Consider the following 25268-nt stretch of genomic DNA (forward strand, 5'->3'; position numbering starts at 1 on the left):
AGAGCCCCTCTAAAAATACATAACTGTCTATTTTAGTAGTTCAAACACCAAAAATACCTTCAAATATCATCCTAAAACGCTTTAATATCATTTCAAAGTCATCTTACCCTTAAAAACATATGGCTTACAACCAGTGGCAGACTGGGTCTAAAAATTATGGTTGCCAGGTGACAAAATGGGGACCCTCTCCAACCCCCAGCCACTGCTGTGATAGAGTTTACTATATGACAAATACTGCATAAAATATTTGAAAATGCATAAGTGGAAACACACAAGACAAATAATTGGAAAGTTTGTTTTTCACTAATAAGTGTAAATGACCTACACATATGGAAATGAAATTTTCCGTGGCCTTAAGTATAAGGGGCCCACTTGCCATTGGGCAAGCTGGGAACCTGGTCAGTCCGCCACTACTTACGGCTACATGTGAACACTCCTACAACTGTTACTCTTACCCAGGCAAAAACTAATCAAGTTACCCCTATATTCAGGCACACATTTTCTTTCATACAGTATTCAAGCCTTACCATTTTCTTTTAACACAGATGGGGTAACGCAAACGTTTTTTTAAGAAATAAAAACATTTTATTGATATTTTGCAGTGTTTACATTAATATTAACATTTGAAAATTAGTAAAACTCTTTTTTATCATGAAAAATATATCTAGTCGCAAACATAAAAGGAAAATAATTAGTGAATATTTTAAATATGCTCTACAGTGCTCTACGAACTTGAGACTACCTCTAAAAACACTTATAACTGCATATTTTAACAGTTCAAATACTACATATGCCTTAAACTATCATGCTAAAACACTTAATATTATTTCTAAGTCATCTTACAACATTACCCCTAAAAATATATGGCTTACAACTAGTACATGTGAGCATGCATGTTTTCTTTTAACGTAGGTATCGGTAACATTGGTACATCATTTGGTGAATGTTTTATAAGAAAATATAATAGGTCTCATTTATATTTTTAGTGTACAGGCGGCCCTTGGTTAGCAGCAGGGGTTCCGTTCCTGGCTGCCGATGCTAAGTGATTTTCAACGCTAAGCAATTTTAAAGCCTACGGCAGCCGCACACCTTCTTTCAGAATTCTAGACCAGTTAACACTGCCCTAGACCAGTCAAACGGCGCCTTAATCCCGCGATGGTGCAATAAGTAAAATTATATTTATGCAGTATAGATCTATAGAATTTACTGTACAGTACATTATAGTATTATAAATACTGTAAAGTGAAAAAAGCCTAGCTTTAAACCTTTGAGTGTCTAGAGTATGTAAAGATATAATAAGGTTTTATACAATGTACAGGTAGCTGTAGTGTTCAAGTCACGATAATTCGTCTTATGATAATCCGATTGTATGAGAGACCAAATTACAATAGCCTAACTTTATCCCATCTTCTAGTTACATAAGTTCAAAATCAGCAAAAGAGAATGATGAAAGTATGGTTTTAACGTTAAAATGTTGCATAAACATGTACAGCCATAAACAACTTTTTTTTTTTTTTTCTAAGTAGAACCGAATTCGATAACATCCGTTTGGCTTGTATTTCAATCATCGTACTATAGTACACTATTACCGTAGTTGTTATAAATGACGTTATGTAGAATAGAACTTAGATATCTTAATGTAATAACTTTATTCGCTATAGATCAAAGATCAATCGGGAAAATATACTGTTAAATTTAAACCTAGTTATAACTGAAGCTGAGAAAACTGTTCAAGCTGCTAATGGGTATTATCGTGCATTGGCAACAAGGATAAAACTCCAGTTAATGTATGCCATCAAACACAACCATAGATAAAAATGAGAAAATAATTTTAATCAAAACTATTGGGCTTGAAAATTCGTATTACGATGATATAAAGGAAAATTGCGAATGGAATCACGTAATTTTTTTACGCAATAAACATGCCGCCAGCGTAATCTGTTAATGAAAAAAAAGAAGTTCACAATCATAACGAGACATATTCATTTCATATTTCCACCTAAAAACACGTTGTATAAGGAAAAATAACATTGTCTCATATAAGTCAAGTATCTAGATATTCGTTTATGCCAACTAGAAGGAAGAAATTTCTCTCAGAATTGCGTTAAATATGGCGAAACAAACTCGTGTTCGCCATCAGCTGATTTGAAACCAAAACATTGGCCGATCCGCGGAATACTAGCTTAGATTTGCCGTAGTATTTTATAATACAACAATATGAGAGTACAGAAAATATTATTAGATACAGTGAAGTAATGTATAACTTTTTAAAGGATTTATGGAAAAGATGCATAGATAATAAAATAACACCATGCATTTTTCAGAAGAGTGGCGGACAAGAATGAACATGAAAAAACATCCTCTGACAATGTGGAGGGTAGTTACGAATGCTGCCTTAATTTGTATCATATTTATGTACAAAAATAGAAATACCCTATAGTACATAATATATTTTCTTACACATTTTAAAAATAAGAGCATGAACATTTATAAAATCGACACATCGATTGTTAAATTTGCACTCTTTTCAACTTGATATCATATTTGATAACGTGAAGGGCAGTTTTAAAAGCTGCCTTAGTATCATATATCTGTGCAGAATTAAAAATACCCTATGCATAATACATTTGCATACACATTTTAAACATTAAAATATGAACATTTATTAAATCAACAAATTGATCGCCAAATTTGCACTTTTTTTTAACTATATTTTCGGAAGAGCGGCAGACGTCGGCTTACAAGAATGAACATGAAAAAACATATTTGATAACGTGAAGGGCAGTTTCAAAAGCTGCCTTTGTAACATATTTATGTGCAGAAATAAAAATACCCTATACTTAATACATTTTCATACACATTTTAAACATTAAAGCATGAACATTTATAAATCGACACATCCATAGCTATATTTGCATTCATTTAACTCTATATTTTCGACATAGAGCAGCGTCAGAGGCATATATTTTACCCTAATACCTATGTAATAACTCTCCATACAACTTAATAACATTTGCATAACCTTTATTGGCTGAACAGTATTTCTACAAATGTATGTACTCGTTAGACATAATGGTACTAGTGGCGCTGTTGACCGAAAAAGGGATTTTGACGTAAGGAAAAATCTATTTCTGGGCGATTGGCTCGTGTCGCCAGCGAAATATCCTTTAATCTATTATTTCTAGGGTAAATGTACTAACACATACCAGAGAATAAATAAAATAAAGAAAAAGGTCAGTATAACTGACGTCGCTCACCCCTCCTCCAAGAGGGTGTCGGTATGAACACTAGGCGAGTGAGACCACTACCACGAGCCAAATACCAATAGAAATCTCCCACAACAAAAACCCTCCATGAGGAGAGCCGACCCACGAGTGAGCAGCTCGTACTACTACTACTCCATCCCATGCTGCCGACTGCTGCGCCTCTGGTGGCCATCCTGAAGTTAGCAGACAATCTTGGGCGAAGGGATGGGTAGGGTGGGATTTCGCTGGCGACACGAGCCAATCGCCCAGAAATAGATTTTTCCTTACGTCAAAATCCCTTTTCTGGGCTCAGCTCGTGTCGCTGCGCGAAATCGTACCAGAGAAATAGCACAAGATTGTAAACAAAAGTAATAAAATAAATCAGAATAGGTCTCAAATAAAAAATAAAGTAAATATAAAAAAGAATATAATTGCTAAAAAGATACAAATACACAGTGATACAAAATAGAAATATGCTTAAATTACCCTTAATTCTAAACATGTTTCTTATCATAAGGTAATTTACATATGTACAGAGGTAAATGGCTTACATGTAACAAAATGGTATCTGTGTAAAGGCATGTATCAAAATATAATAGCAATTAGAGTAGTCAAATGAACAAATTAAACAACAATGATAATATATAAGGAATGCATATGACTTAATATACAAAACCCGTAACCATTATAAATGAGATGTATCCCCTAGCATAAAAATAAGGGTAACATCCATGAGATCAAAATCCATAATCATCTGTGAGTGCCCTAGCAAAAACTAAGGGGCACCCACTACATCATCATAAAAGCAGCTAAGACACCAGGTGAATGTAAATGAACACGGTAGGAATAGACGAACTGTTGGGTGAAGCAGGTAGAAAGGAGGACTGAATCTTCTACTACAAATTAACTAGAATCAGGGGAAACTATGTTTCCCGCTGCTGACTGCTGAAAATTTCAGAGCTTCCAAGGACTTAAGGTAATGGCGTTTGAACACTGTCGGCGATTTCCATCCGGTATACTTTTTCAACTCATCGAAGTTCATGTGTTGGAAATAATTAATTGAGGTGGCTACTGCCCTAACATCATGTGCTTTCGGGAAAGAGTCAGGATTGGCTTGCTTAATAAAGTACAGGATTTTGCTGCCTGATGCCATTTAATGGATAAAAAAGTTACCACCTTTTTTCCCTTTCTTAAAGAGGGGACCCGATGAGGATGATGGAGGTCCTGGACAGAAAGGCTCGTAAGGTTGTAACTGGGCAAAGAGATACATCTTGTGGAAGGGGTAGTACCTTCCAGGGTTCCCACCTCATCAAAGGATCTTCATTCTTTGCTAAAAAGCTACGTTCCGGAGAAAGTAGTACTTCCCCTGTGGGAAGGAATTGAATATGATCCGGATCTCTGGATAAAGCCGACAGTTCTGAAATTCTTGCTCCTGAAGCTAAGCTTAATAAAAACAGGGTTTTCCTTAAGAGCATTATAAACGAGCATGTGTCATTATCGGTTTCTGAAGCCAGTTTTAGAACATCGTTTAAGAACCATGAAACTGACGTAGGCCTTACAGAAGGTCTAAGTCTAGCACATGCCTTAGGAATAGACGAGAAGTAGGAATCCGTCAAGTCTATGTTGAACCCAAATTGAAATATCTTTTTCAAGGCTGACTTGTTTGTCGTAATCGTGCTAGCTGCTAAACCTTTTTCAAATAAGGATCTGAAAAAGGATATAGCTGAATTAACTGTCATGATTCTAATATCAGATTCTCTCAGGAAGATTGCTAACTTTTTGACAGCAGCATCGTACTGTCTCAAAGTTGAATCCCTTTTATCGGATTCCAAGAAGAGAATATTCTGAGGGTCAATATTCGCATCCCTTTTTGCCGCAAACTTCATGAAATCCATAAAGTTAGGGTTTTGAGAATCCCTGAGGAAGCGAACACAGTCTTCGTTTGTACTGACTGGGAGAGCTTGGGATTGGGGATCCGAAGAGGACGAAGGCCCAGCTCCAGAATTAGGGGATACCAATTGCTCTTCGGCCAGTCTGGGGCTACTAGAGCCACTTGACCCTTGAACGTCCTGAGTTTGTTTAAAACTTTCATAAGAAGATTCACTGGGGGAAAGACATAAATCTTCTTCCAGTTGTTCCAGTCTAGAGCCAGGGCGTCCGTGGCATAGGCCAGAGGGTCCAGGTTGGGGGCTACATAACAGGGAAGTTTGTGATTCGCTTGAGATGCGAAGAGATCCACCTGTAGCCCTGGGACTCTTTGAAGGATCCATTGGAACGAACTGTTGTCCAGTGACCATTCCGACTCTAGGGGCACTGATCGGGATAACGCGTCTGCTATGACGTTTCTCACTCCAGCTATGTGAGTGGAGGAGAGATGCCAACTGAACTTGTCTGCCAGGGAGAAGATGGCTACCATCACATGATTTAGATGACGTGACTTGGAGCCTCCTCTGTTTATACAATGTACTACCACTGCGCTGTCCAGAACTAGCTTTATGTGGGAGTACTTTGGTGGGCGCAACCTTTTTAGAGTCAAGAACACTGCCATTGCCTCCAATACGTTTATATGGAACTGACTGAACTGAGGTGACCAAGTTCCTTGAACCTTTTGGATCTGTGAATACCCCCCCCCAACCGCTTAAGGACGCGTCTGTGTGGATGGTAATCCCCGGTGGAGGGAACTGAAGGGGTACTGACACTGACAAATTCTTGACTTCCGCCCACGGCCGAAGACGATTCTTTAGAATCAGAGGGACTGAGGATAGTTTGTCCCTGGCCCTGACATTTGCTCGTGAACGCCAGATTCTGGTTAGGTCTTTCAGTTTGGCTTTCATTAAGACGTTCGTCACTGATGCAAACTGGAGAGAACCCAGGATCCTTTCCTGAGCTCTCCTTGACGCCAGTTTGTGACTTAGAAATTGCTTGACTGACTTCGCTATTTCTTTCCTTTTGGTTGATGGAATCGACAGAGTATGGGAGGATAGATTCCATTGAATGCCCAGCCACTGAAAGTCTGACTCTGGAGTGAGTCTTGACTTGGTCCTGTTTATCTTGAAGCCTAGATATTCCAGGAACTGAATCACTTTCAGTGTAGCTCTGTTGCATTCCTCGACTGTTGAAGCCCAGATCAACCAATCGTCGAGATACGCTACTACCATAATCCCTTGTGATCTGAGTTGTTGCACTACCGCTTCCGCTAGTTTCGTGAACACCCTGGGTGCCACGTTGAGTCCGAAGGGAACTACCTTGAAGGAGAATGCCTGGTCTCCTATCTTGAAACCCAGATACGGACGGAAGTGTCTTGCAATAGGGATATGATAGTAGGCGTCTGTAAGATCGATAGAGGTGGTGACGGCCCCACGGGGAAGTAAGGTCCGCACCAGTGAGATCGTGAGCATCTTGAACTTGTCGCAGCGGATGGCTAAGTTTAAGCGGGACAAGTCTAAGATTACCCTCCTTTTTTGTGAGCCTTTCTTTGGCACGCTGAACAAGCGACCTTGAAATTTTAATCTCTTGACTCTTGCTATAGCTCCTTTCTGAAGGAGGTCCTTTGCGTACTCTGTCAATTCTTTGGAAGGAAGTTGACGGAAAGGTCTGGATGGAGGTGGGTTCGTCAACCAGCTCCAACCCAGGCCTTTTGACACTATGCTCTGAGCCCATTCGCTGAAGTTCCACCGGTGGCGAAAGTGAAACAGCCTCCCTCCTACCTGAAGTTCTTCATTGGTTCTGGTAAACCGCCTCGGCCTCCTCTGAAGTGCTTTCCCCTGTTAAAGGGGCCTCCCGATCCTCTCCACGAAAGGAACGCTTACCTCTGCCTCCCTTACCCGAGCGGTCATACTTCTGTGAAGCTTGACTCTCGAAGGCTTGATTGTAAGCTGGAAAGATGGCGTAAGAGGTGGAGGGCTGAGGCTGAGGGGATATCACATAAATTGGCTGTGATTGAGCCTTAGAGGTGGAAGGTTGGGCTGTTTGCACTAAGGGCACCGCTGGAACTTGCTGAGGAAAAGCGTGGCTGCTTTTTTCTGATAATTGTTGAAACGCCTAGGTTTCCTCTGTCCCTTACCTTTAGGTGTTAGGTCTTGTCTCCTCTTAGCCGTAAGGCCCAACGGTCCTTAAGGCTCTGGTTCAGCCTCGTAGCCTCTGACTGGACTTCCTTCACCATAGCTTCTGGGAAGAGATCTGCTCCCCAGATGTTAGACGAGAGTAACCTATTCGGCTCATGTCGAATGGTTGCCTCTTGTAGGACATGCTTCCTACAATTCATTCTAGCAGTGGCAAACTCAAACATATCCGACTGTACCGTTTGAGTCAGGGCTTTGGTCATGAGCTTAAAAAGCGGTTCTGAGCCATAAGCTATGGTTGCTACCTCGGACATAGCCATAGAGTTAATTGATCTGGCTAATCGCGATTTCGCGTCAAATTCAGCCTGAATAAGGCCATCTGGGAGCCTTGGTAGCTTTTCACCAAACTGCTCCATAGCACAGTCCGGTTTGAGTTTGCCAGCTGAGAAGGTGTTTGGCAAGTCCTCCCACAATTCTCCGGCTGAAGGGAGCAACGGAGATGTGGGATCTGCTTCCTTCAATGAAGGCATGGGTTCCCCCTTCTGGGCCGCTGGGATGGTAGACCTCGCGATCTTTGTCAGGAACGGGAGCGGGGTACTCTCATCCATTGTGAAAATGGTAAAGGGACTCTTGAAAGGTTGTATCCTGGTATTAGAACAATCCATGTCCTCTAAACATCTGAGCCATTCTCTCTGAGCCTGGTCTCGTGAATAGAGGACTGTCTCCTTTGGTACCCTATCATCCCGAACCATGGCTGAAGCTGTAAGCCTTGCGTAGCCTATGAACGGAGGCTGGAGGTCTTCCGGGAAGAACTCGAAGTCCTCTATCCTTCGAGTTCCGAATTCCGGTATGGAAATGAGACCGTCTTGGAAGGGGGCGTATGAAGAAAACGCTACTCTCCATGGATTGTTCATCGAGAACGGAGGTAGCGAGTCATACGGAGGAAGCTGAGTTCCACTCGTATTGGAAGTGGAGGAGAGGCTAGAGGGGCTTCTCTCAGTCCGGCTATAATGGAGTCTTGGGAAGTAATCCTATCCGACAGACGAGAGATCATTTGTTCCATGCTACTCTTTAGGGACCCCACCAGGTCGCCCACCTGTTGCAACAGGCCAGCATTGGAGTCCAAGGCCGGAGCTGCTGCGGAGGTGGAGGGGTGGCCCTGAATCGGAACCAAGGGTAGCGGAACTGGTGACTCTGCCGGAGTGCGAGATCTCTCTCTGGAGGATTTACTCCTCGAGGACTTAGAGCCGGAGCTAGAAGCTTTAGACCTGTCTGCTCCGGGATTCGCAAGCCGGAGACTTACGTAGGAGGATGACGCCGAAGCCGACTTCTTAGACGACGACGACGTCTTAGTCAAGGATTTCACTGCTTGACCCTTGACCTTAGGTCTAACCGAAGCGTCAGGAGGAGTATATAATTCATCACCTGTAAAGCCTTGGAAGGATGGAGAGGTTGCAGGAGTAGAAGAAACAGTTACACCCAAGGGTGACCCTTGGGTGTCCACCCTACTTACCTCGACCAACAGGTCGTCTACACCTACCATAGGTTCCACATTAATATCTAGAGTCGCGACGTGCGTGGAGATATCCTGGTCTTGGTCAGTTAATGAGGCAGCCAGCTGTTGTTGGATGAAGGCGATAGTAGGGGGCCGCCTCTACTGGGTCGACGTATCCCTGTCGCCTTGCCTCCGGGGAAGATTAACAGCGCCAACCGCTTTCTGCCAAGATTGTAGGGCATACCCTTGGCGGCGTTCTTCCCAAAACCGCCAACCCAGGCCCGCAGGGTTGCCAGTGCGGTTATCCCCCATTCACTGCCGGCGCCTGGAACGAGAGGGCGTAGATTAGATTTAAGAATCACTTAAAACTAAAACTTAAAATATAACTTAAACTTAGATGCCTTAAGTTAAAGTGGATGATGAAAACTTAAGCACTAAAACAGAAGCGGAGCAGCTACCGGAGATGGAATACTCACCCCTTCTAAAAGCTGGCTCACCAGATCGTAACATATGGTACACGTCTCATGGTACCAGACCTGGATGTCCCCGTGCAGCGTCGCGCATGGAGCATGGGACCGGCAAACTTCGTGTCCACATGGGTCCTGAAGTGTGGCGGCGCATCCCGGATGCTCACAGTTAGTGGCCTGTAAGTGGGAAGACACATGAGTATCTTAAAGAATAACACTTACAGGCTAAAGGACAGAAGAACTCCGTTGCATGCCGGAGCTCGGAAAAAATTTGGGCATAACCCCCCCTGCCTCGCCTGAATAGGCTATAATCCCGGAGATATCCGGTAAGACATGTAAGGGAGGGGGGGAAAAGGTTTAAGGTACTTAAGATAAACTTATAGTTAATCTAATAACGCTTAAACCTAAAACTCAAACGAACCGGACCAAGTCCAGTGCGTAGCGGAGTTTAGTAACTCAGCAATGCGGTAAGGTTAGCAGGGACCCACCGTATGTTCCGGTCCACTCTACTGGGTGGACTAACATCTTCCCGCTGGATGCCAGGACTCCGATCAGGAAAGGAGTCCTAGCAAGGTCGGGAAGCGAGGAGACATACAGGCTCGAGCGAACCGGAGCGACAAGGAAGCAACGGATGGGGGGAAAGGCCAGTACCCCCCACCACATCACCACCGGGCCGGACCGAGAAGCCCGTAGAGGTCGCGTCCAGTCTGGGTCTGTCCCGTCTCCCTGGCCCCCGCCTGGGGGGAGAGGGGGAGGGGGTGCATGCTCGGGTATGTGGAGCGAGCGTGGGCAGACCGACCCACCCTCCCCCGACTCTATGGAAGAGCGGGAGGAGGGGGGAAGGGACTGGGCAGGCGTCTGGCTGTCTCGTGATCGCGTAGTGACCACGAGGCGGTAAGACTAAAATAAGACAACTAAGCCTAGGACCAACCAACTGATCAGAGAGATGCTATCGGGAAGCAACTGAACTGAAAAGCGGTAGCATGGAGACCCACTGGGCCAAAACCGACTGATCAGAGAGATGCTATAGGGGAAGCAAACCGAACTGATGGAGCGTAGCATAGGCTCAAGGAGCCAGGACCTAGGCTAAGCCAGACGCCTAACTAACCTAACCATAACAAAATACATGGTATAATAAAATAAAATAAAAGAAAGAAAACAATATAGTAGGAGAAAAAATCCAGGAGTGTACGACTAACCCGAAGGAAAGTCTACCACTCAAAGCTAGTCAGAGGCCGATACTAAGAGCGGGACTAGGGTCTGGAAGAAGAAGCCTACATAAGGTAAAAGACATGCATGCATGACAAACCTGAGTAGACAGTACCCTAAGTAAAAAGGATAATAAATATAGAGCGTACATAGATAAGGGGATGTTCTAGGTATGGGAGACCGAGAACGAACCCACCACGCGGCAGAACCATGCTGCCATGCTTCCGACCCCGAGTTCGTATTTATACCTAAAAAACGGCAAATACTGACTGAGGGCCGGAACAAACCAACTAACCATAAATACTGAGTACTTAACTTAGCTGCTGCAATAGCTGCACGCTCCATACATAGATAAATCCAACGAAAGGGCACAAAAACACCGAGAGAAAAATATCACGTGTGACTCGTGTGCGCTAACTGAAAAGGATGGCCACAGAGGCGCAGCAGTCGCAGCATGGGATGGAGTAGTAGTAGTACGAGCTGCTCACTCTGTGGGTCGGCTCTCCTCATGGAGGGTTTTTGTTGTGGGAGATTTCTATTGGTATTTGGCTCGTGGTAGTGGTCTCACTCGCCTAGTGTTCATACCGACACCCTCTTGGAGGGTGAGCGAGTCAGTTATACTGACCTTTTTCTTTATTTTATTTATTCTCTGGTATGTGTTAGTACATTTACCCTAGAAATAATAGATTAAAGGATATTTCGCGCAGCGACACGAGCTGAGCCCAGAAATTGTCATAAAAATACCTTAAAATAATTTTTTAAATAAGTATTTTTGACAACAGCCGTAAAACCGATTCGCCGTTGAGCGATTGCGCCGGTAACCGTGGGCCGCCTGTATTTACATTGTTGATATTTAAAAATTAGTAATTATTTTTTATAAAAAAAAATATATTTAGCTATGAAAATAAAATGTAAATAATTAGTAAATATTTTAGATATGCTCAATGAACTTGAGACCCCTCAAAAAACACTTATAACTGCCTGTTTTAATATACCAGACACCAAATATACCTTAAACTATCATTCTAAAACACTTGAATATCATTTAAGTCATCTTACAACATTACCCATAAAAATATATGGCTTACAACTAAGTGTGAACACATCCTACAAACTGCTATTCTTACCAAGACAAAATCTAATTACTAAGTTATCCCCAGGTCTGGAAAAACTAACCCCTATTAATAATAATCCAGGCACGAACATTTTTTTCATGAAGTATTCAAGCCTTACTGTTTTGTTTTAACGTAGATAGGTGTAACATTGGTACATCATTTGGTGAATGTTTTTTAAGAAAATAAAGTAAGATTTATTGAGATTTTGCTGTTTACATTATTATTAATATTTGAAAAGTAGCAAATAATTTTTTATTATAAAAAATGTATTTATTCATGAAAATAAAATTAAAATTATTAGTGAATATTTTCTAGATATGCTCTACGATGCTCCATGAACTTGAAACCCCCTCCAAAAACTCTGATAACTGTCTATTTTAATAGTTCAAACACCAGATAAACCTTAAATTGTCATCCTAAAACACTTTGATATAATTTCAAATTCGTCTGACATTATCATTAAAAATGTATGACTCACAGCTACGCATAAACACTCCTACAACTGTTACCTTACCAAGGCGAAGACTAATCAAGTTACCCCTAGTTTCAGGCACACACATTTTGTTTCATACGGTATTCAGGCCTACCATTCTTTTATCGCAGATAAGGGTAACGTTGGTAGTACATCGTTTGGTGAACGTTTTTTTAATAAAAAATTTTTATTGGTATTTTGCCATGTTTACATTTATATTAATATTTGAAAATTAGTATATAATTTTATTATAATAAAAAATATATTTAGTCACAAAAATATAATGAAAATAATTAGCAAATATATTTTAGATATGCGCTGCAAAAAAATCTGCAAAGGGTAAATTTTCTGCTAATTATATGGAGTTAGTTCCACAGAAAAATTTGTGATGTTCTGTGCATTAGCTTAAATATGGTTATCAGTGCTTATGAACGATAAAAAATATGAAATCAATCAACAAGGTTTACTTTATGATTGTAATAATAAATGTGGAAGCCAGTCTGCTAATTTTGATTGCATCAATGTATGCACAATTACAGTAATTCTAAATACATGTTTTAGGATTAATACAAATACTGTTTTCCTGAAATGAAATTATTTTCATTGTAATTTTGCTTCTTATTTTTACAGATTGCGTATACGTTCTTCCTTTGCCTTTTTACTTATTTGGTCTTAGTTAAATTACCAAAGAAGCCACAGTGGATTGAGTGGTATGTCATTGCTTACATAACTACACTTCTTTTTGAAAAAGTACGAGAAATACTTTCTACAGAACCTGTTGAGCTCAAGTAAGTAGCAGTCAGTTATGTATGACAATAGGAAAACTTAATTGTAGTACTTATTTCCCTCGCAGGAATTTTACTGTTACATAATTGCCAAAATTTATCATGGCTTTACAGTAGTTAGGGTAGAGGGGCCAGCAATTCCCAAGAGTTTCCAGAATCATGTAAACAATCCCTTGCAATCTGTCTATGATTTTTTTTTCCATTATTATAATTTTTAAAACTTCTTGACAGATTAAAGATATTTTTATGAATGTAACTTAGTACCTATGTACTGCACGGCTTACAATTTAAAAACTTTGTACCAAAAGGCATTTGGTGATACAGTCACATGGTCACTGAGCAGCACAGTAGAGAGTGCTTCCTCTTAGATGAGGGGATAGAAGAATAAAAACAAAACCAACAAAATAGCTATAAAAGATAAATGGTAATGCACAGTGTAAGCACCCTGTTACACAAGTATTGTCCTATTATTTACTTGTAGTGATGCTCATAGTATAAGTCTATAGGGAACAAGTCTAATCAGTTGGCTATTGAGTAAACTTTTGCATCTATGCATACTATAAATAGTAATCATGCACTAAAAATAAATTATTGTACACTGAGTTCATATCTTTTCTACATTCACTGTCTATCTCTTTCTTCAAGGGTTTTTATTTTTTTATGAATTTAAGAAAGCAATACATAAACTTTTATGAAAGCCTTTGCGTTAATTGCCTTGGAAACTAGCCTCTGCTAGACATCTTTACTTTTTTCAGATTAAAAGCGTGGAGAAAATTTATCTCAAGTCAAGATAAGTAATATGAATGAAAAATATGGCATTTCTGGGCTCAGCTCGTGTCGCTGCGCGAAATATCCTTTAATCTATTATTTCTAGGGTAAATGTACTAACACATACCAGAGAATAAATAAAATAAAGAAAAAGGTCAGTATAACTGACTCGCTCACCCTCCAAGAGGGTGTCGGTATGAACACTAGGCGAGTGAGACCACTACCACGAGCCAAATACCAATAGAAATCTCCCACAACAAAAACCCTCCATGAGGAGAGCCGACCCACAGAGTGAGCAGCTCGTACTACTACTACTCCATCCCATGCTGCCGACTGCTGCGCCTCTGGTGGCCATCCTTTTCAGTTAGCACTCACGAGCAGACGTGATATTTTTCTCTCTGTGTTTTTTGTGCCCTTTCGTTGGATTTATCTATGATGGAGCGTGCAGCTATTGCAGCAGCTAAGTTAAGTACTCAGTATTTATGGTTAATTGTTTTTTTTCCGGCCCTCAGTCAGTATTTGCCGTTTTTTAGGTATAAATACGAACTCGGGGTCGGAAGCATGGCAGCATGGTTCTGCCGCGTGGTGGGTTCGTTCTCGGTCTCCCATACCTAGAACATCCCATTATATATGTACGCTCTATATTTATTATCCGTTTTACTTAGGGTACTGTCTACTCAGGTTTGTCATGCATGCATGTCTTTTACCTTATGTAGGCTTCTTCTTTCCAGACCCTAGTCCCGGCTCTTAGTATCGGCCTCTGACTAGCTTTGAGTGGTAGACTTTCCTTCGGGTTAGTCGTACACTCCTGGATTTTTTCTCCTACTTTATTGTTTTCTTTCTTTTATTTTATTTTATTATACCATGTATTTTGTTATGGTTAGGTTAGTTAGGCGTCTGGCTTAGCCTAGGTCCCGGCTCCTTGAGCCTATGCTACCGCTCATCAGTTCGGTTGCTTCCCTATAGCATCTCTCTGATCAGTCGGTTTTGGCCCAGTGGGTCTTTATGCTACCGCTTTTCAGTTCAGTTGCTTCCCGATAGCATCTCTCTGATCAGTTGGTTGGTCCTAGGCTTAGTTGTCTTATTTTAGCCTTACCGTCTCGTGGTCACTACGCGATCACGATACAGCCAGACGCCTGCCCAGTTTCCCCATTCCCCCCTCCTCCCGCTCTTCCATAGAGTCTGGGGGAGGGTGGGGCGGTCTGCCCACGCTCGCTCCACATACCCGAGCATGCTTCCCTCTCTCCCCCCAGGCGGAGGGGCCAGGGAGACGGGACAGACCCAGACTGGACGCGACCTCTCCGGCTTCTCGGTCCGGCCCGGTGGTGATGTGATGGGGGGTACTGGCCTTTCCCCCCATCCGTTGCTTCCTTGTCGTTCCGGTTCGCTCGAGCCTGTATGTCTCCTCGCTCTCCCCGACCTTGCTAGGTCTCCTTTCCTGTTCGGAGTCCTGGCATCCAGCGGGAAGTTGTTAGTCCACCCAGTAGAGTGGACCGGAACATACAGTGGGTCCCTGCTAACCTTACCGTATTGCTGAGTTACTACACTCCGCTACGCACTGGACTTGCTCCGGTTCGTTTGAGTTTTAGGTTTAAGCGTTATTAGATTTACTATAAGTTTATCTTAAGTACCTTAAACCTTTTCCCCCCCTCCCTTACATGTCTTACCGGATATCTCCGGGATTATAGCCTATTCAGGCGGGGCAGGGGGGAGGTTTATGCCCCAACCAAATTTTTTCCGAGCTCCGGCATGCAACGGAGTTTCTTCTGTCCTTTAGCCTGTAAGTGTTATTCTTTAAGATACTCATGTGTCTTCCCACTTACAGGCCACCAACTGGTAGCATCCGGGATGCGCCGCCACACTTCAGGACCCATGTGGACACGAAGTTTGCCGGTCCATGCTCCATGCGCGACTCTGCACGGGGACATCCAGGTCGGTACCATGAGACGTGTACCATATGTTACGATCTGGTGAGCCAGCTTTTAGAAGGGGTGAGTATTCCATCTCCGGTAGCTGCTCCGCTTCTGTTTTAGTGCTTAAGTTTTCATCATCCACTTTAACTTAAGGCATCTAAGTTTAAGTTATATTTAAGTTTTAGTTTTAAGTGATTCTTAAAGCTAATCTACGCCCTCTCTTCCAGGCGCCGGCAGTGAGGGATACCGCACTGGCAACCCTGCGGGCCTGGGTCGGCGGTTTTGGGAAGAACGCCGCCAAGGGTATGCCCTACATCTTAGAGAAGCGGTTGGCACTGTTAATCTTCCCCGGAGGCAAGGCGACAGGATACGTCGACCCAGTAGAGGCGGCCCCGACTATCGCCTTCATCCAACAACAGCTGGCTGCCTCATTAACTGACCAAGACCAGGATATCTCCACGGCACGTCGCGACTTTAGATATTAATGTGGAACCTATGGTAGGTGTAGACGACCTGTTGGTCGAGGTAAGTAGGGTGGACACCCAAGGGTCACCCTTGGGCGTAACTGTTTCTTCTACTCCTGCAACCTCTCCATCCTTCCAAGGCTTTACAGGTGATGAATTGTATACTCCTCCTGACGCTTCGGTTAGACCTAAAGTCAAGGGTCAAGCAGTGAAATCCTTGTCTAAGACGTCGTCGTCGTCTAAGAAGACGACTTCGGCTTCATCCTCCTCTCGTAAGTCTCCGGGTGGAAATCCCGGAGCAGACAGGTCTAAAGCTTCTAGCTCCGGCTCTAAGTCCTCGAGGAGTAAATCCTCCAGAGAGAGATCTCGCACCCCGGCAGAGTCACCAGTTCCGCTACCCTTGGTTCCGATTCAGAGAGCCACCCCTCCACCTCCGCAGCAGCTCCGGCCTTGGACTCCAATGCTGGCCTGTTGCAACAGGTGGGCGACCTAGTTGGGTCCCCTAAAGAGTAGCATGGAACAAATGATCTCTCGTTTGTCGGATAGGATTACGTCCCAGGACTCCATTATAGCCGGACTGAGAGAAGCCCCTCTAACCTCTCCTCCACTTTCCAATACGAGTGGAACTCAGCTTCCTCCGTATGACTCGGTACCTCCGTTCTCGATGAACAATCCATGGAGAGTAGCGTCATACGCCCCCTTCCAAGACGGTCTCATTTCTATACCGGAATTTGGAACTCGAAGGATAGAGGACTTCGAGTTCTACCCGGAAGACCTCCAGCCTCCGTCATAGGCTACGCAAGGCTTACAGCGTCAGCCATGGTGCGGGATGATAGGGTACCAAAGGAGACAGTCCTCTATTCACGAGACCAGGCTCAGAGAGAATGGCTCAGGTGTTTAGAGGACATGGATTGTTCTAATACCAAGATACAACCTTTTAAGAGTCCCTTTACCATTTTCACAATGGATGAGAGTACCCCGCTCCCGTTCCTGACAAAGATCGCGAGGTCTACCATCCCAGCGGCCCAAAAGGGGGAACCCATGCCTCAATTGAAGGAAGCAGATCCCACATCTCCGTTGCTTCCCTCAGCCGGAGAATTGTGGGAAGACTTGCCGAACACCTTCTCAGGTGGCAAACTCAAACCGGACTGTGCTATGGATCAGTTTGGTGAAAAGCTACCCAGGCTCACAGATAGCCTTATTCAGGCTGAATTTGACGCGAAATCGCGATTAGCCAGGTCAATTCACTCTATGGCTATGTCCGAGGTAGCGACCATAGCCTATGGCTCAGAACCGCTTTTTAAACTCATGACCAAATCCCTGACTCAAACGGTACAGTCGGATATGTTTGAGTTTGCCACTGCTAGAACGAATTGTAGGAAGCATGTCCTACAAGAGGCAACCATTCGACATGAGCCGGATAGGTTATTCTCGTCTAACATCTGGGGAGCAGATCTCTTCCCAGAAGCTATGGTGAAGGAAGTCCAGTCAGAGGCTACGAGGCTGAACCAGAGCCTTAAGGACCGTTGGGGCCTTACGGCTAAGAGGAGGCAAGATTTATCGCCTAAAGGTAAGGGACAGAGGAAACCTAGGCGTTTCCATCCTTACCAGAAAAAGCAGCCACGCTTTTCTCAGCAAGTTCCAGCGGTGCCCTTAGTGCAAACAGCCCAACCTTCCACTTCTAAAGCTCAATCACAACCAATTTATGTGATATATATCCCCTCAGCCTCAGCCCTCCACCTCTTACGCCATCTCTCCGGCTTACAATCAAGCCTTCGAGAGTCAAGCTTCACAGAAGTATGACCGCTCGGGTAAGGGAGGCAGAGGTAAGCGTTCCTTTCGTGGGAGAGGATCGGGAGGCCCCTTTAACAGGGGGGAAAGCACTTCAAGAGGAGGCCAGGCGGTTACCAGAACCAATGAAGAACTTCAGGTAGGAGGGAGGCTGTTTCACTTTCGCCACCGGTGGAACTTCAGCGAATGGGCTCAGAGCATAGTGTCAAAAGGCCTGGGTTGGAGCTGGTTGACGAACCCACCTCCATCCAGACCTTTCCGTCAACTTCCTTCCAAAGAATTGACAGAGTACGCAGAGGACCTCCTTCAGAAAGGAGCTATAGCGAGAGTCAAGAGATTAAAATTTCAAGGTCGCTTGTTCAGCGTGCCAAAGAAAGGCTCACAAAAAAGGAGGGTAATTTCTTATAGACTTGTCCCGCTTAAACTTAGCCATCCGCTGCGACAAGTTCAAGATGCTCACGATCTCACAGGTGCGGACCTTACTTCCCCAGTGGGGCCGTCACCACCTCTATCGATCTTACAGACGCCTACTATCATATCCCTATTGCAAGACACTTCCGTCCGTATCTGGGTTTTCAAGATAGGAGACCAGGCATTCTCCTTCAAGGTAGTTCCCTTCGGACTCAACGTGGCACCCAGGGTGTTCACGAAACTAGCGGAAGCGGTAGTGCAACAACTCAGATCACAAGGGATTATGGTAGTAGCGTATCTCGACGATTGGTTGATCTGGGCTTCAACAGTCGAGGAATGCAACAGAGCTACACTGAAAGTGATTCAGTTCCTGGAATATCTAGGCTTCAAGATAAACAGGACCAAGTCAAGACTCACTCCAGAGTCAGACTTTCAGTGGCTGGGCATTCAATGGAATCTATCCTCCCATACTCTGTCGATTCCATCAACCAAAAGGAAAGAAATAGCGAAGTCAGTCAAGCAATTTCTAAGTCACAAACTGGCGTCAAGGAGAGCTCAGGAGAGGATCCTGGGTTCTCTCCAGTTTGCATCAGTGACGAACGTCTTAATGAAAGCCAAACTGAAAGACCTAACCAGAATCTGGCGCTCACGAGCAAATGTCAGGGCCAGGGACAAAACTATCCTCAGTCCCTCTGATTCTAAAGAATCGTCTTCGGCCGTGGGCGAAAGTCAAGAATTTGTCAGTGTCAGTACCCCTTCAGTTCCCTCCACCAGGGATTACCATCCACACAGACGCGTCCTTAAGCGGTTGGGGAGGGTATTCACAGGTCCAAAAAGGTTCAAGGAACTTGGTCACCTCAGTTCAGTCAGTTCCATAATAACGTACTGGAGGGCATGGCATGTTCTTGACTCTAAACGGTTGCGCCCACCAAGTACTCCCACATAAAGCTAGTTCTGGACAGCGCAGTGGTAGTACATTGTATAAACAGAGGAGGCTCCAAGTCACGTCATCTAAATCATGTGATGGTAGCCATCTTCTCCCTGGCAGACAAGTTCAGTTGGCATCTCTCCTCCACTCACATAGCTGGAGTGAGAAACGTCATAGCAGGCGCGTTATCCCGATCAGTGCCCCTAGAGTCGGAATGGTCACTGGACAACAGTTCGTTCCAATGGATCCTTCAAAGAGTCCCAGGGCTACAGGTGGATCTCTTCGCAATCTCAAGCGCAATCAAAACAAACCTTCCCTGTTATGTAGCCCCCAACCTGGACCCTCTGGCCTATGCCACGGACGCCCTGGCTCTAGACTGGAACAACTGGAAGAAGATTTATGTCTTTCCCCCAGTGAATCTTCTTATGAAAGTTTTAAACAAACTCAGGACGTTCAAGGGTCAAGTGGCTCTAGTAGCCCCAGACTGGCCGAAGAGCAATTGGTATCCCCTAATTCTGGAGCTGGGCCTTCGTCCTCTTCGGATCCCCAATCCCAAGCTCTCCCAGTCAGTACAAACGAAGACTGTGTTCGCTTCCTCAGGGATTCTCAAAACCCTAACTTTATGGATTTCATGAAGTTTGCGGCAAAAAGAGATGCGAATATTGACCCTCAGAATATTCTCTTCTTGGAATCCGATAAAAGGGATTCAACTTTGAGACAGTACGATGCTGCTGTCAAAAAGTTAGCAATCTTCCTGAGAGAATCTGATATTAGAATCATGACAGTTAATTCAGCTATATCCTTTTTCAGATCCTTATTTGAAAAAGGTTTAGCAGCTAGCACGATTACGACAAACAAGTCAGCCTTGAAAAAGATATTTCAATTTGGGTTCAACATAGACTTGACGGATTCCTATTTCTCGTCTATTCCTAAGGCATGTGCTAGACTTAGACCTTCTGTAAGGCCTACGTCAGTTTCATGGTTCTTAAACGATGTTCTAAAAACTGGCTTCAGAAACCGACAATGACACAGGCTCGTTTATAATGCTCTTAAGGAAAACCCTGTTTTTAATAAGCTTAGCTTCAAGAGCAAGAATTTCAGAACTGTCGGCTTTATCCAGAGATCCGGATCATATTCAATTCCTTCCCACAGGGGAAGTACTACTTTCTCCGGAACGTAGCTTTTTAGCAAAGAATGAAGATCCTTTGATGAGGTGGGAACCTTGGAAGGTACTACCCCTTCCACAAGATGTATCTCTTTGCCCAGTTACAACCTTACGAGCCTTTCTGTCCAGGACCTCCTCATCCTCATCGGGTCCCCTCTTTAAGAGGGAAAAAGGTGGTACTTTATCCATTAAAGGCATCAGGCAGCAAATCCTGTACTTTATTAAGCAAGCCAATCCTGACTCTTTCCCGAAAGCACATGATGTTAGGGCAGTAGCCACCTCAATTAATTATTTCCAACACATGAACTTCGATGAGTTGAAAAAGTATACCGGATGGAAATCGCCGACAGTGTTCAAACGCCATTACCTTAAGTCCTTGGAAGCTCTGAAATTTTCAGCAGTAGCAGCGGGAAACATAGTTTCCCCTGATTCTAGTTAATTTGTAGCAGAAGATTCAGTCCTCCTTTCTACCTGCTTCACCCAACAGTTCGTCTATTCCTACCGTGTTCATTTACATTCACCTGGTGTCTTAGCTGCTTTTATGATGATGTAGTGGGTGCCCCTTAGTTTTTGCTAGGGACACTCACAGATGATTATGGATTTTGATCTCATGGATGTTACCCCTTATTTTTATGCTAGGGGATACATCTCATTTATAATGGTTACGGGTTTTGTATATTAAGTCATATGCATTCCTTATATATTATCATTGTTGTCTAATTTGTTCATTTGACTACTCTAATTGCTATTATATTTTGATACATGCCTTTACACAGATACCATTTTGTTACATGTAAGCCATTTACCTCTGTACATATGTAAATTACCTTATGATAAGAAACATGTTTAGAATTAAAAGGGTAATTTAAGCATATTTCTATTTTGTATCACTGTGTATTTGTATCTTTTTAGCAATTATATTCTTTTTTATATTTACTTTATTTTTTATTTTTGATTTGAGACCTATTCTGATTTATTTTATTACTTTTGTTTACAATCTTGTGCTATTTCTCTGGTACGATTTCGCGCAGCGACACGAGCTGAGCCCAGAAAAGGGATTTTGACGTAAGGAAAAATCTATTTCTGGGCGATTGGCTCGTGTCGCCAGCGAAATCCCACCCTACCCATCCCTTCGCCAAGATTGTCTGCCTAACTTCAGGATGGCCACCAGAGGCGCAGCAGTCGGCAGCATGGGATGGAGTAGTATAGTACGAGCTGCTCACTCTGTGGGTCGGCTCTCCTCATGGAGGGTTTTTGTTGTGGGAGATTTCTATTGGTATTTGGCTCGTGGTAGTGGTCTCACTCGCCTAGTGTTCATACCGACACCCTCTTGGAGGGTGAGCGAGTCAGTTATACTGACCTTTTTCTTTATTTTATTTATTCTCTGGTATGTGTTAGTACATTTACCCTAGAAATAATAGATTAAAGGATATTTCGCTGGCGACACGAGCCAATCGCCCAGAAATAGATTTTTCCTTACGTCAAAATCCCTTATTTGATGTTCTTGGTGTATTCTATGGTTAATTGGCTAAAGAGCTTTCTTTATTAAAAATGAAGTGTGAGGTTTTACTTTAGTAAATATGAAAGTTAGGAAATTATATATACTATTTATATATATAATTTTCTAGTTTTTTTATTTCTTAATCTAAAACTCCACATTAACAAAAGGTCAAGAGTACGATTATAAACATTGACTTGTCCCAGCTCATTTTTCCAAATTATTTTCACAGTACAATAGTGCTTCATTTATTCATTTTCATCTTATCTGGAACTTGAGATGATTCTTAGGGTTCTCCGCACCACTGTATACTATAGTATGTATAAAATATGTGTACAACCTATAGAAATAAAAAAAAAAAACTCAGATGTTGGCAGTGCTGCATGGGCAGAAGTAGGTAATATATACTGCCTATAGTCATAAACATACTGAGAATGGTATATTATGGGGATTGTAGGCCAGGGTAACATTTTAAGGAAGCAATGAGCTGAGCCTGGAGGGCTCTTATTTACATGGGAGCTTTTGCAACTGTTACCTATTTGGTTAAAACCATCAGCATCACAAACTAAATTTTTTTTCTTGCTTTTGAGTGGCTTGAGTATTGTGGGGATAGGCCAGGGTAAACACTTGTGGAGTGGGAGGGCTGGGAGAGCTGAGTGGTTAGGGTTGTGGAGACCTTTGACAGCTTTGACTGTCTAATGTCATTTTTAAGAAAATAGTACTTTTTGTTTTTCATGTTATTTAATTTTAATATTAAATAAGTCTCCCTGAAGTTGAATCACCTGAATTGAGGAACTTAAAAAGACAATGAATAGTATTGGTATAAAGTGCCTAGTTGTACTATTGTGTCAGAATTTTTTTGGCCTATCAGTGTCTTAATTTGTGTGCATGGCAGGGGAGAGTGTTGATGATTCAGACAGTGGGATGGTCTGGACAGTACATGTCCTGGAAAACGTAAGGGGCCCTCAGCTCCAAAAAAATCATGTGAAATCGTGAGTTTGTTTACCATTGACACTGGACTGTGTTTGAGAGCTGACGCTTACTCTAGTAGAGGGGTTAAATTTTGTGGTTTTTTCATATCCAATGTAATTTTTTGCATTTGAATCGTAAGGTGTGGTGCAGTGAATATGATAAGGGTGTTGATTATCAGTTTGGGTGTGAATTTGTACTGTATGACGAAGATATTGTAGCTGTTACCCACCTGTAATCTCGAAGGACTTAGGGCTGAGGGTGTCATCAAATGGTAATGACTTGTGAGGGATGGTTCGGACAGTCTAGGGTAGGGATGATTTGGACGTGTCCAAATCATCCTTCCTAGCAATGCTTTACTAATTATGAATTCCAACAAAAAAAAAAAAGATTTACACTAACAATATTTACATTATATTTTGTGTATATGCATTCATTAGCCCTTCATTACCTTATAAAGCACTTTATAAACCCATCATAGGACCCCTCATTACAACAAAAAAATAGCCTATCCTTTGCTTCAGATTCATTATAGTTCCTTGAAGCCTATCATGGGATGAGAGTACAGTAGTACCTCAGGATACAAAATTAATCTGTTCCGAAGCGGTGTTCGTAACCTGATTTTTTCGTATCTTGAACCACATTTTACATGTAAATTGCCTAATTTGTTCCAAGCCCTACAAAAACACCACAGTAAATTTTGTAATAAAGCTAATTTGACCAATATACAATGAAATACAACAATTTGGACCATTCAATACTTAACCTAACTGTGATTACCTGTAAATAAAGGTTATTAGTGTACAGGGTACAAGAAATACTGTACGTACATATGTAGTAAAATGTGGAACCTTACCTTTCGAGTGAGGCGATCTCCAAAAGTGGCGACAGAGGAGGAGGACAAATGGCAGAAAACATGAACACTTAACTTTATGAAACACATTAAAAAATGACAGAAAACATTAACACTAAACTTTACGAAACACATTAACAAATGGCAGAAAACATTAACACTTAACTTTACAAAAAACATAAAATTAAATTTCTTTTTTTTTTCTTTTTGATTTTACACTTTTTTGGTACTTTTTTATACTTTACGTTTTTTTTACAAAATTTCAATTTCTTCGCTTTCAACTTTCTGTTTTTTCGTATCACTTGGATCTTCCTGTTTGCTTATTCCTACTAAAGGCCTCTTTAAAAAATAACTATCCAAGGAAAATTGCTTCTGCCTGCTTTTCACAATGTTCCTGAAATGATTCAGGCAAACGTCATCGAACTGCGCAAGCATACGACCTGTGTAAGCCTTTTTGGGGTGTCTCTTTTCTACAAATGATTGCACCTTATGAAAAGCAGCTAGAGCATCCTTAATTTCTGCCGTTGTCATAGGGTCCTCCTCCTCCTCCTTGTCACTGCTAGAGAACTCTTCTTGAATGACGTTATGTTGCATGGCATCCAACTCCTTTAGGTCATCCGTCGTAAGCTCCTCTTGGTGCTCCTCGAGAAGGTCATTGATGTCGTCCTCGTCAACGACCAGCCCCATGGACTTGCAGAGTGGAACGATCTCATCAAGATCTGGTTGCGAAACAGTTTCAGGATTGTCAATTGTTTCTGAATCTGCATCAGCTTCGGCCACATTGAATCCCTCAAAATCTCGGGCGGATAGGCCATCAGGCCAGAGTTTCCTCCACGAAGAATTAAAGGTTCGCCTCGAAACCTCTTGCCAACCTTGATCGACGAGTCGGATGCATATGACAACTTCAAAATACTCTTTCCAAAACTCAAGCAAGGTGAGGTTTGTGGTATGGGTGATGTTGAAACATCTCTTGAAAAGATGTTTCGTATACAGCTTCTTGAAGTTCGATATCACTTGCTGGTCCATGGGCTGGAGGAGAGGGGTGGTGTTAGGCGGGAGATAAAGAACCTTGATAAAAGAATACATTGTACTCTGCTAGGATATCTTCCTCGAGGCCAGGAGAGTGAGCAGGGGCACTGTCCAACAACAACAGCAGGCATTTCAGAGGGAGGCGCTTCTCTTCCAAGAATTTCTTCACTGTCGGGCCGAAACACAGATTTACCCACTCTGTGAACTAAAGTCTCGTTAGCCCTCCACATCACTGGAAGCTTCTCCTTTAGCGCTTTGTGGGCCTTGAAGGCTCGAGGAGTCTCCGAATGATACACAAGTAGGGGCTTCACCTTACAATCCCCACTGGCGTTCGAACAAAGTGCGAGCATAAGCCTGTCTTTCATAGGCTTATGCCTGGGTAGCTTCTTCTCTTCCTCCGTGATGTAGGTCCGACGAGGCATTTTTTCCAAAAAGGACCAGTCTCATTACAGTTGAAGACTTGCTGAGAACTGTCAGCCTTTCGTTGATCGTCATCTTGTCGAACGTCTTATAAAGGCTTCGGCTGCTTTTGTTTCCGAGATGGCAGACTCCTCATGCTACACCACCGAATGGATGCCAGTCCGTTTTCGGAATTTTTCAAACCACCCACGAGAAGCCTTAAGTCTGGGG

The 25268-nt window shown here is 42.8% G+C and overlaps 1 protein-coding gene across 13 annotated transcripts in view; it reads left to right on the forward strand.

Annotated features, from left to right (window-relative positions):
• The window catches only part of LOC135215595 (transient receptor potential cation channel trpm-like), a 655531-nt gene extending 642673 nt beyond the window's left edge, over positions 1–12858 (forward strand). For all 13 annotated transcript variants that reach the window (XM_064250472.1, XM_064250483.1, XM_064250479.1 and 10 more), the window contains one exon: positions 12695–12858. In XM_064250472.1, the coding sequence (XP_064106542.1) occupies positions 12695–12856 (162 nt within the window). In that variant the 3' untranslated portion in view covers positions 12857–12858. The remainder of the gene's footprint in view (positions 1–12694) is intronic.
• The last annotated feature ends 12410 nt before the right edge of the window (positions 12859–25268 follow it).

This window comes from Macrobrachium nipponense, chromosome 5 (genome assembly GCF_015104395.2).
Source record: "Macrobrachium nipponense isolate FS-2020 chromosome 5, ASM1510439v2, whole genome shotgun sequence".
In the NCBI taxonomy this organism is placed as follows: domain Eukaryota; kingdom Metazoa; phylum Arthropoda; class Malacostraca; order Decapoda; family Palaemonidae; genus Macrobrachium; species Macrobrachium nipponense.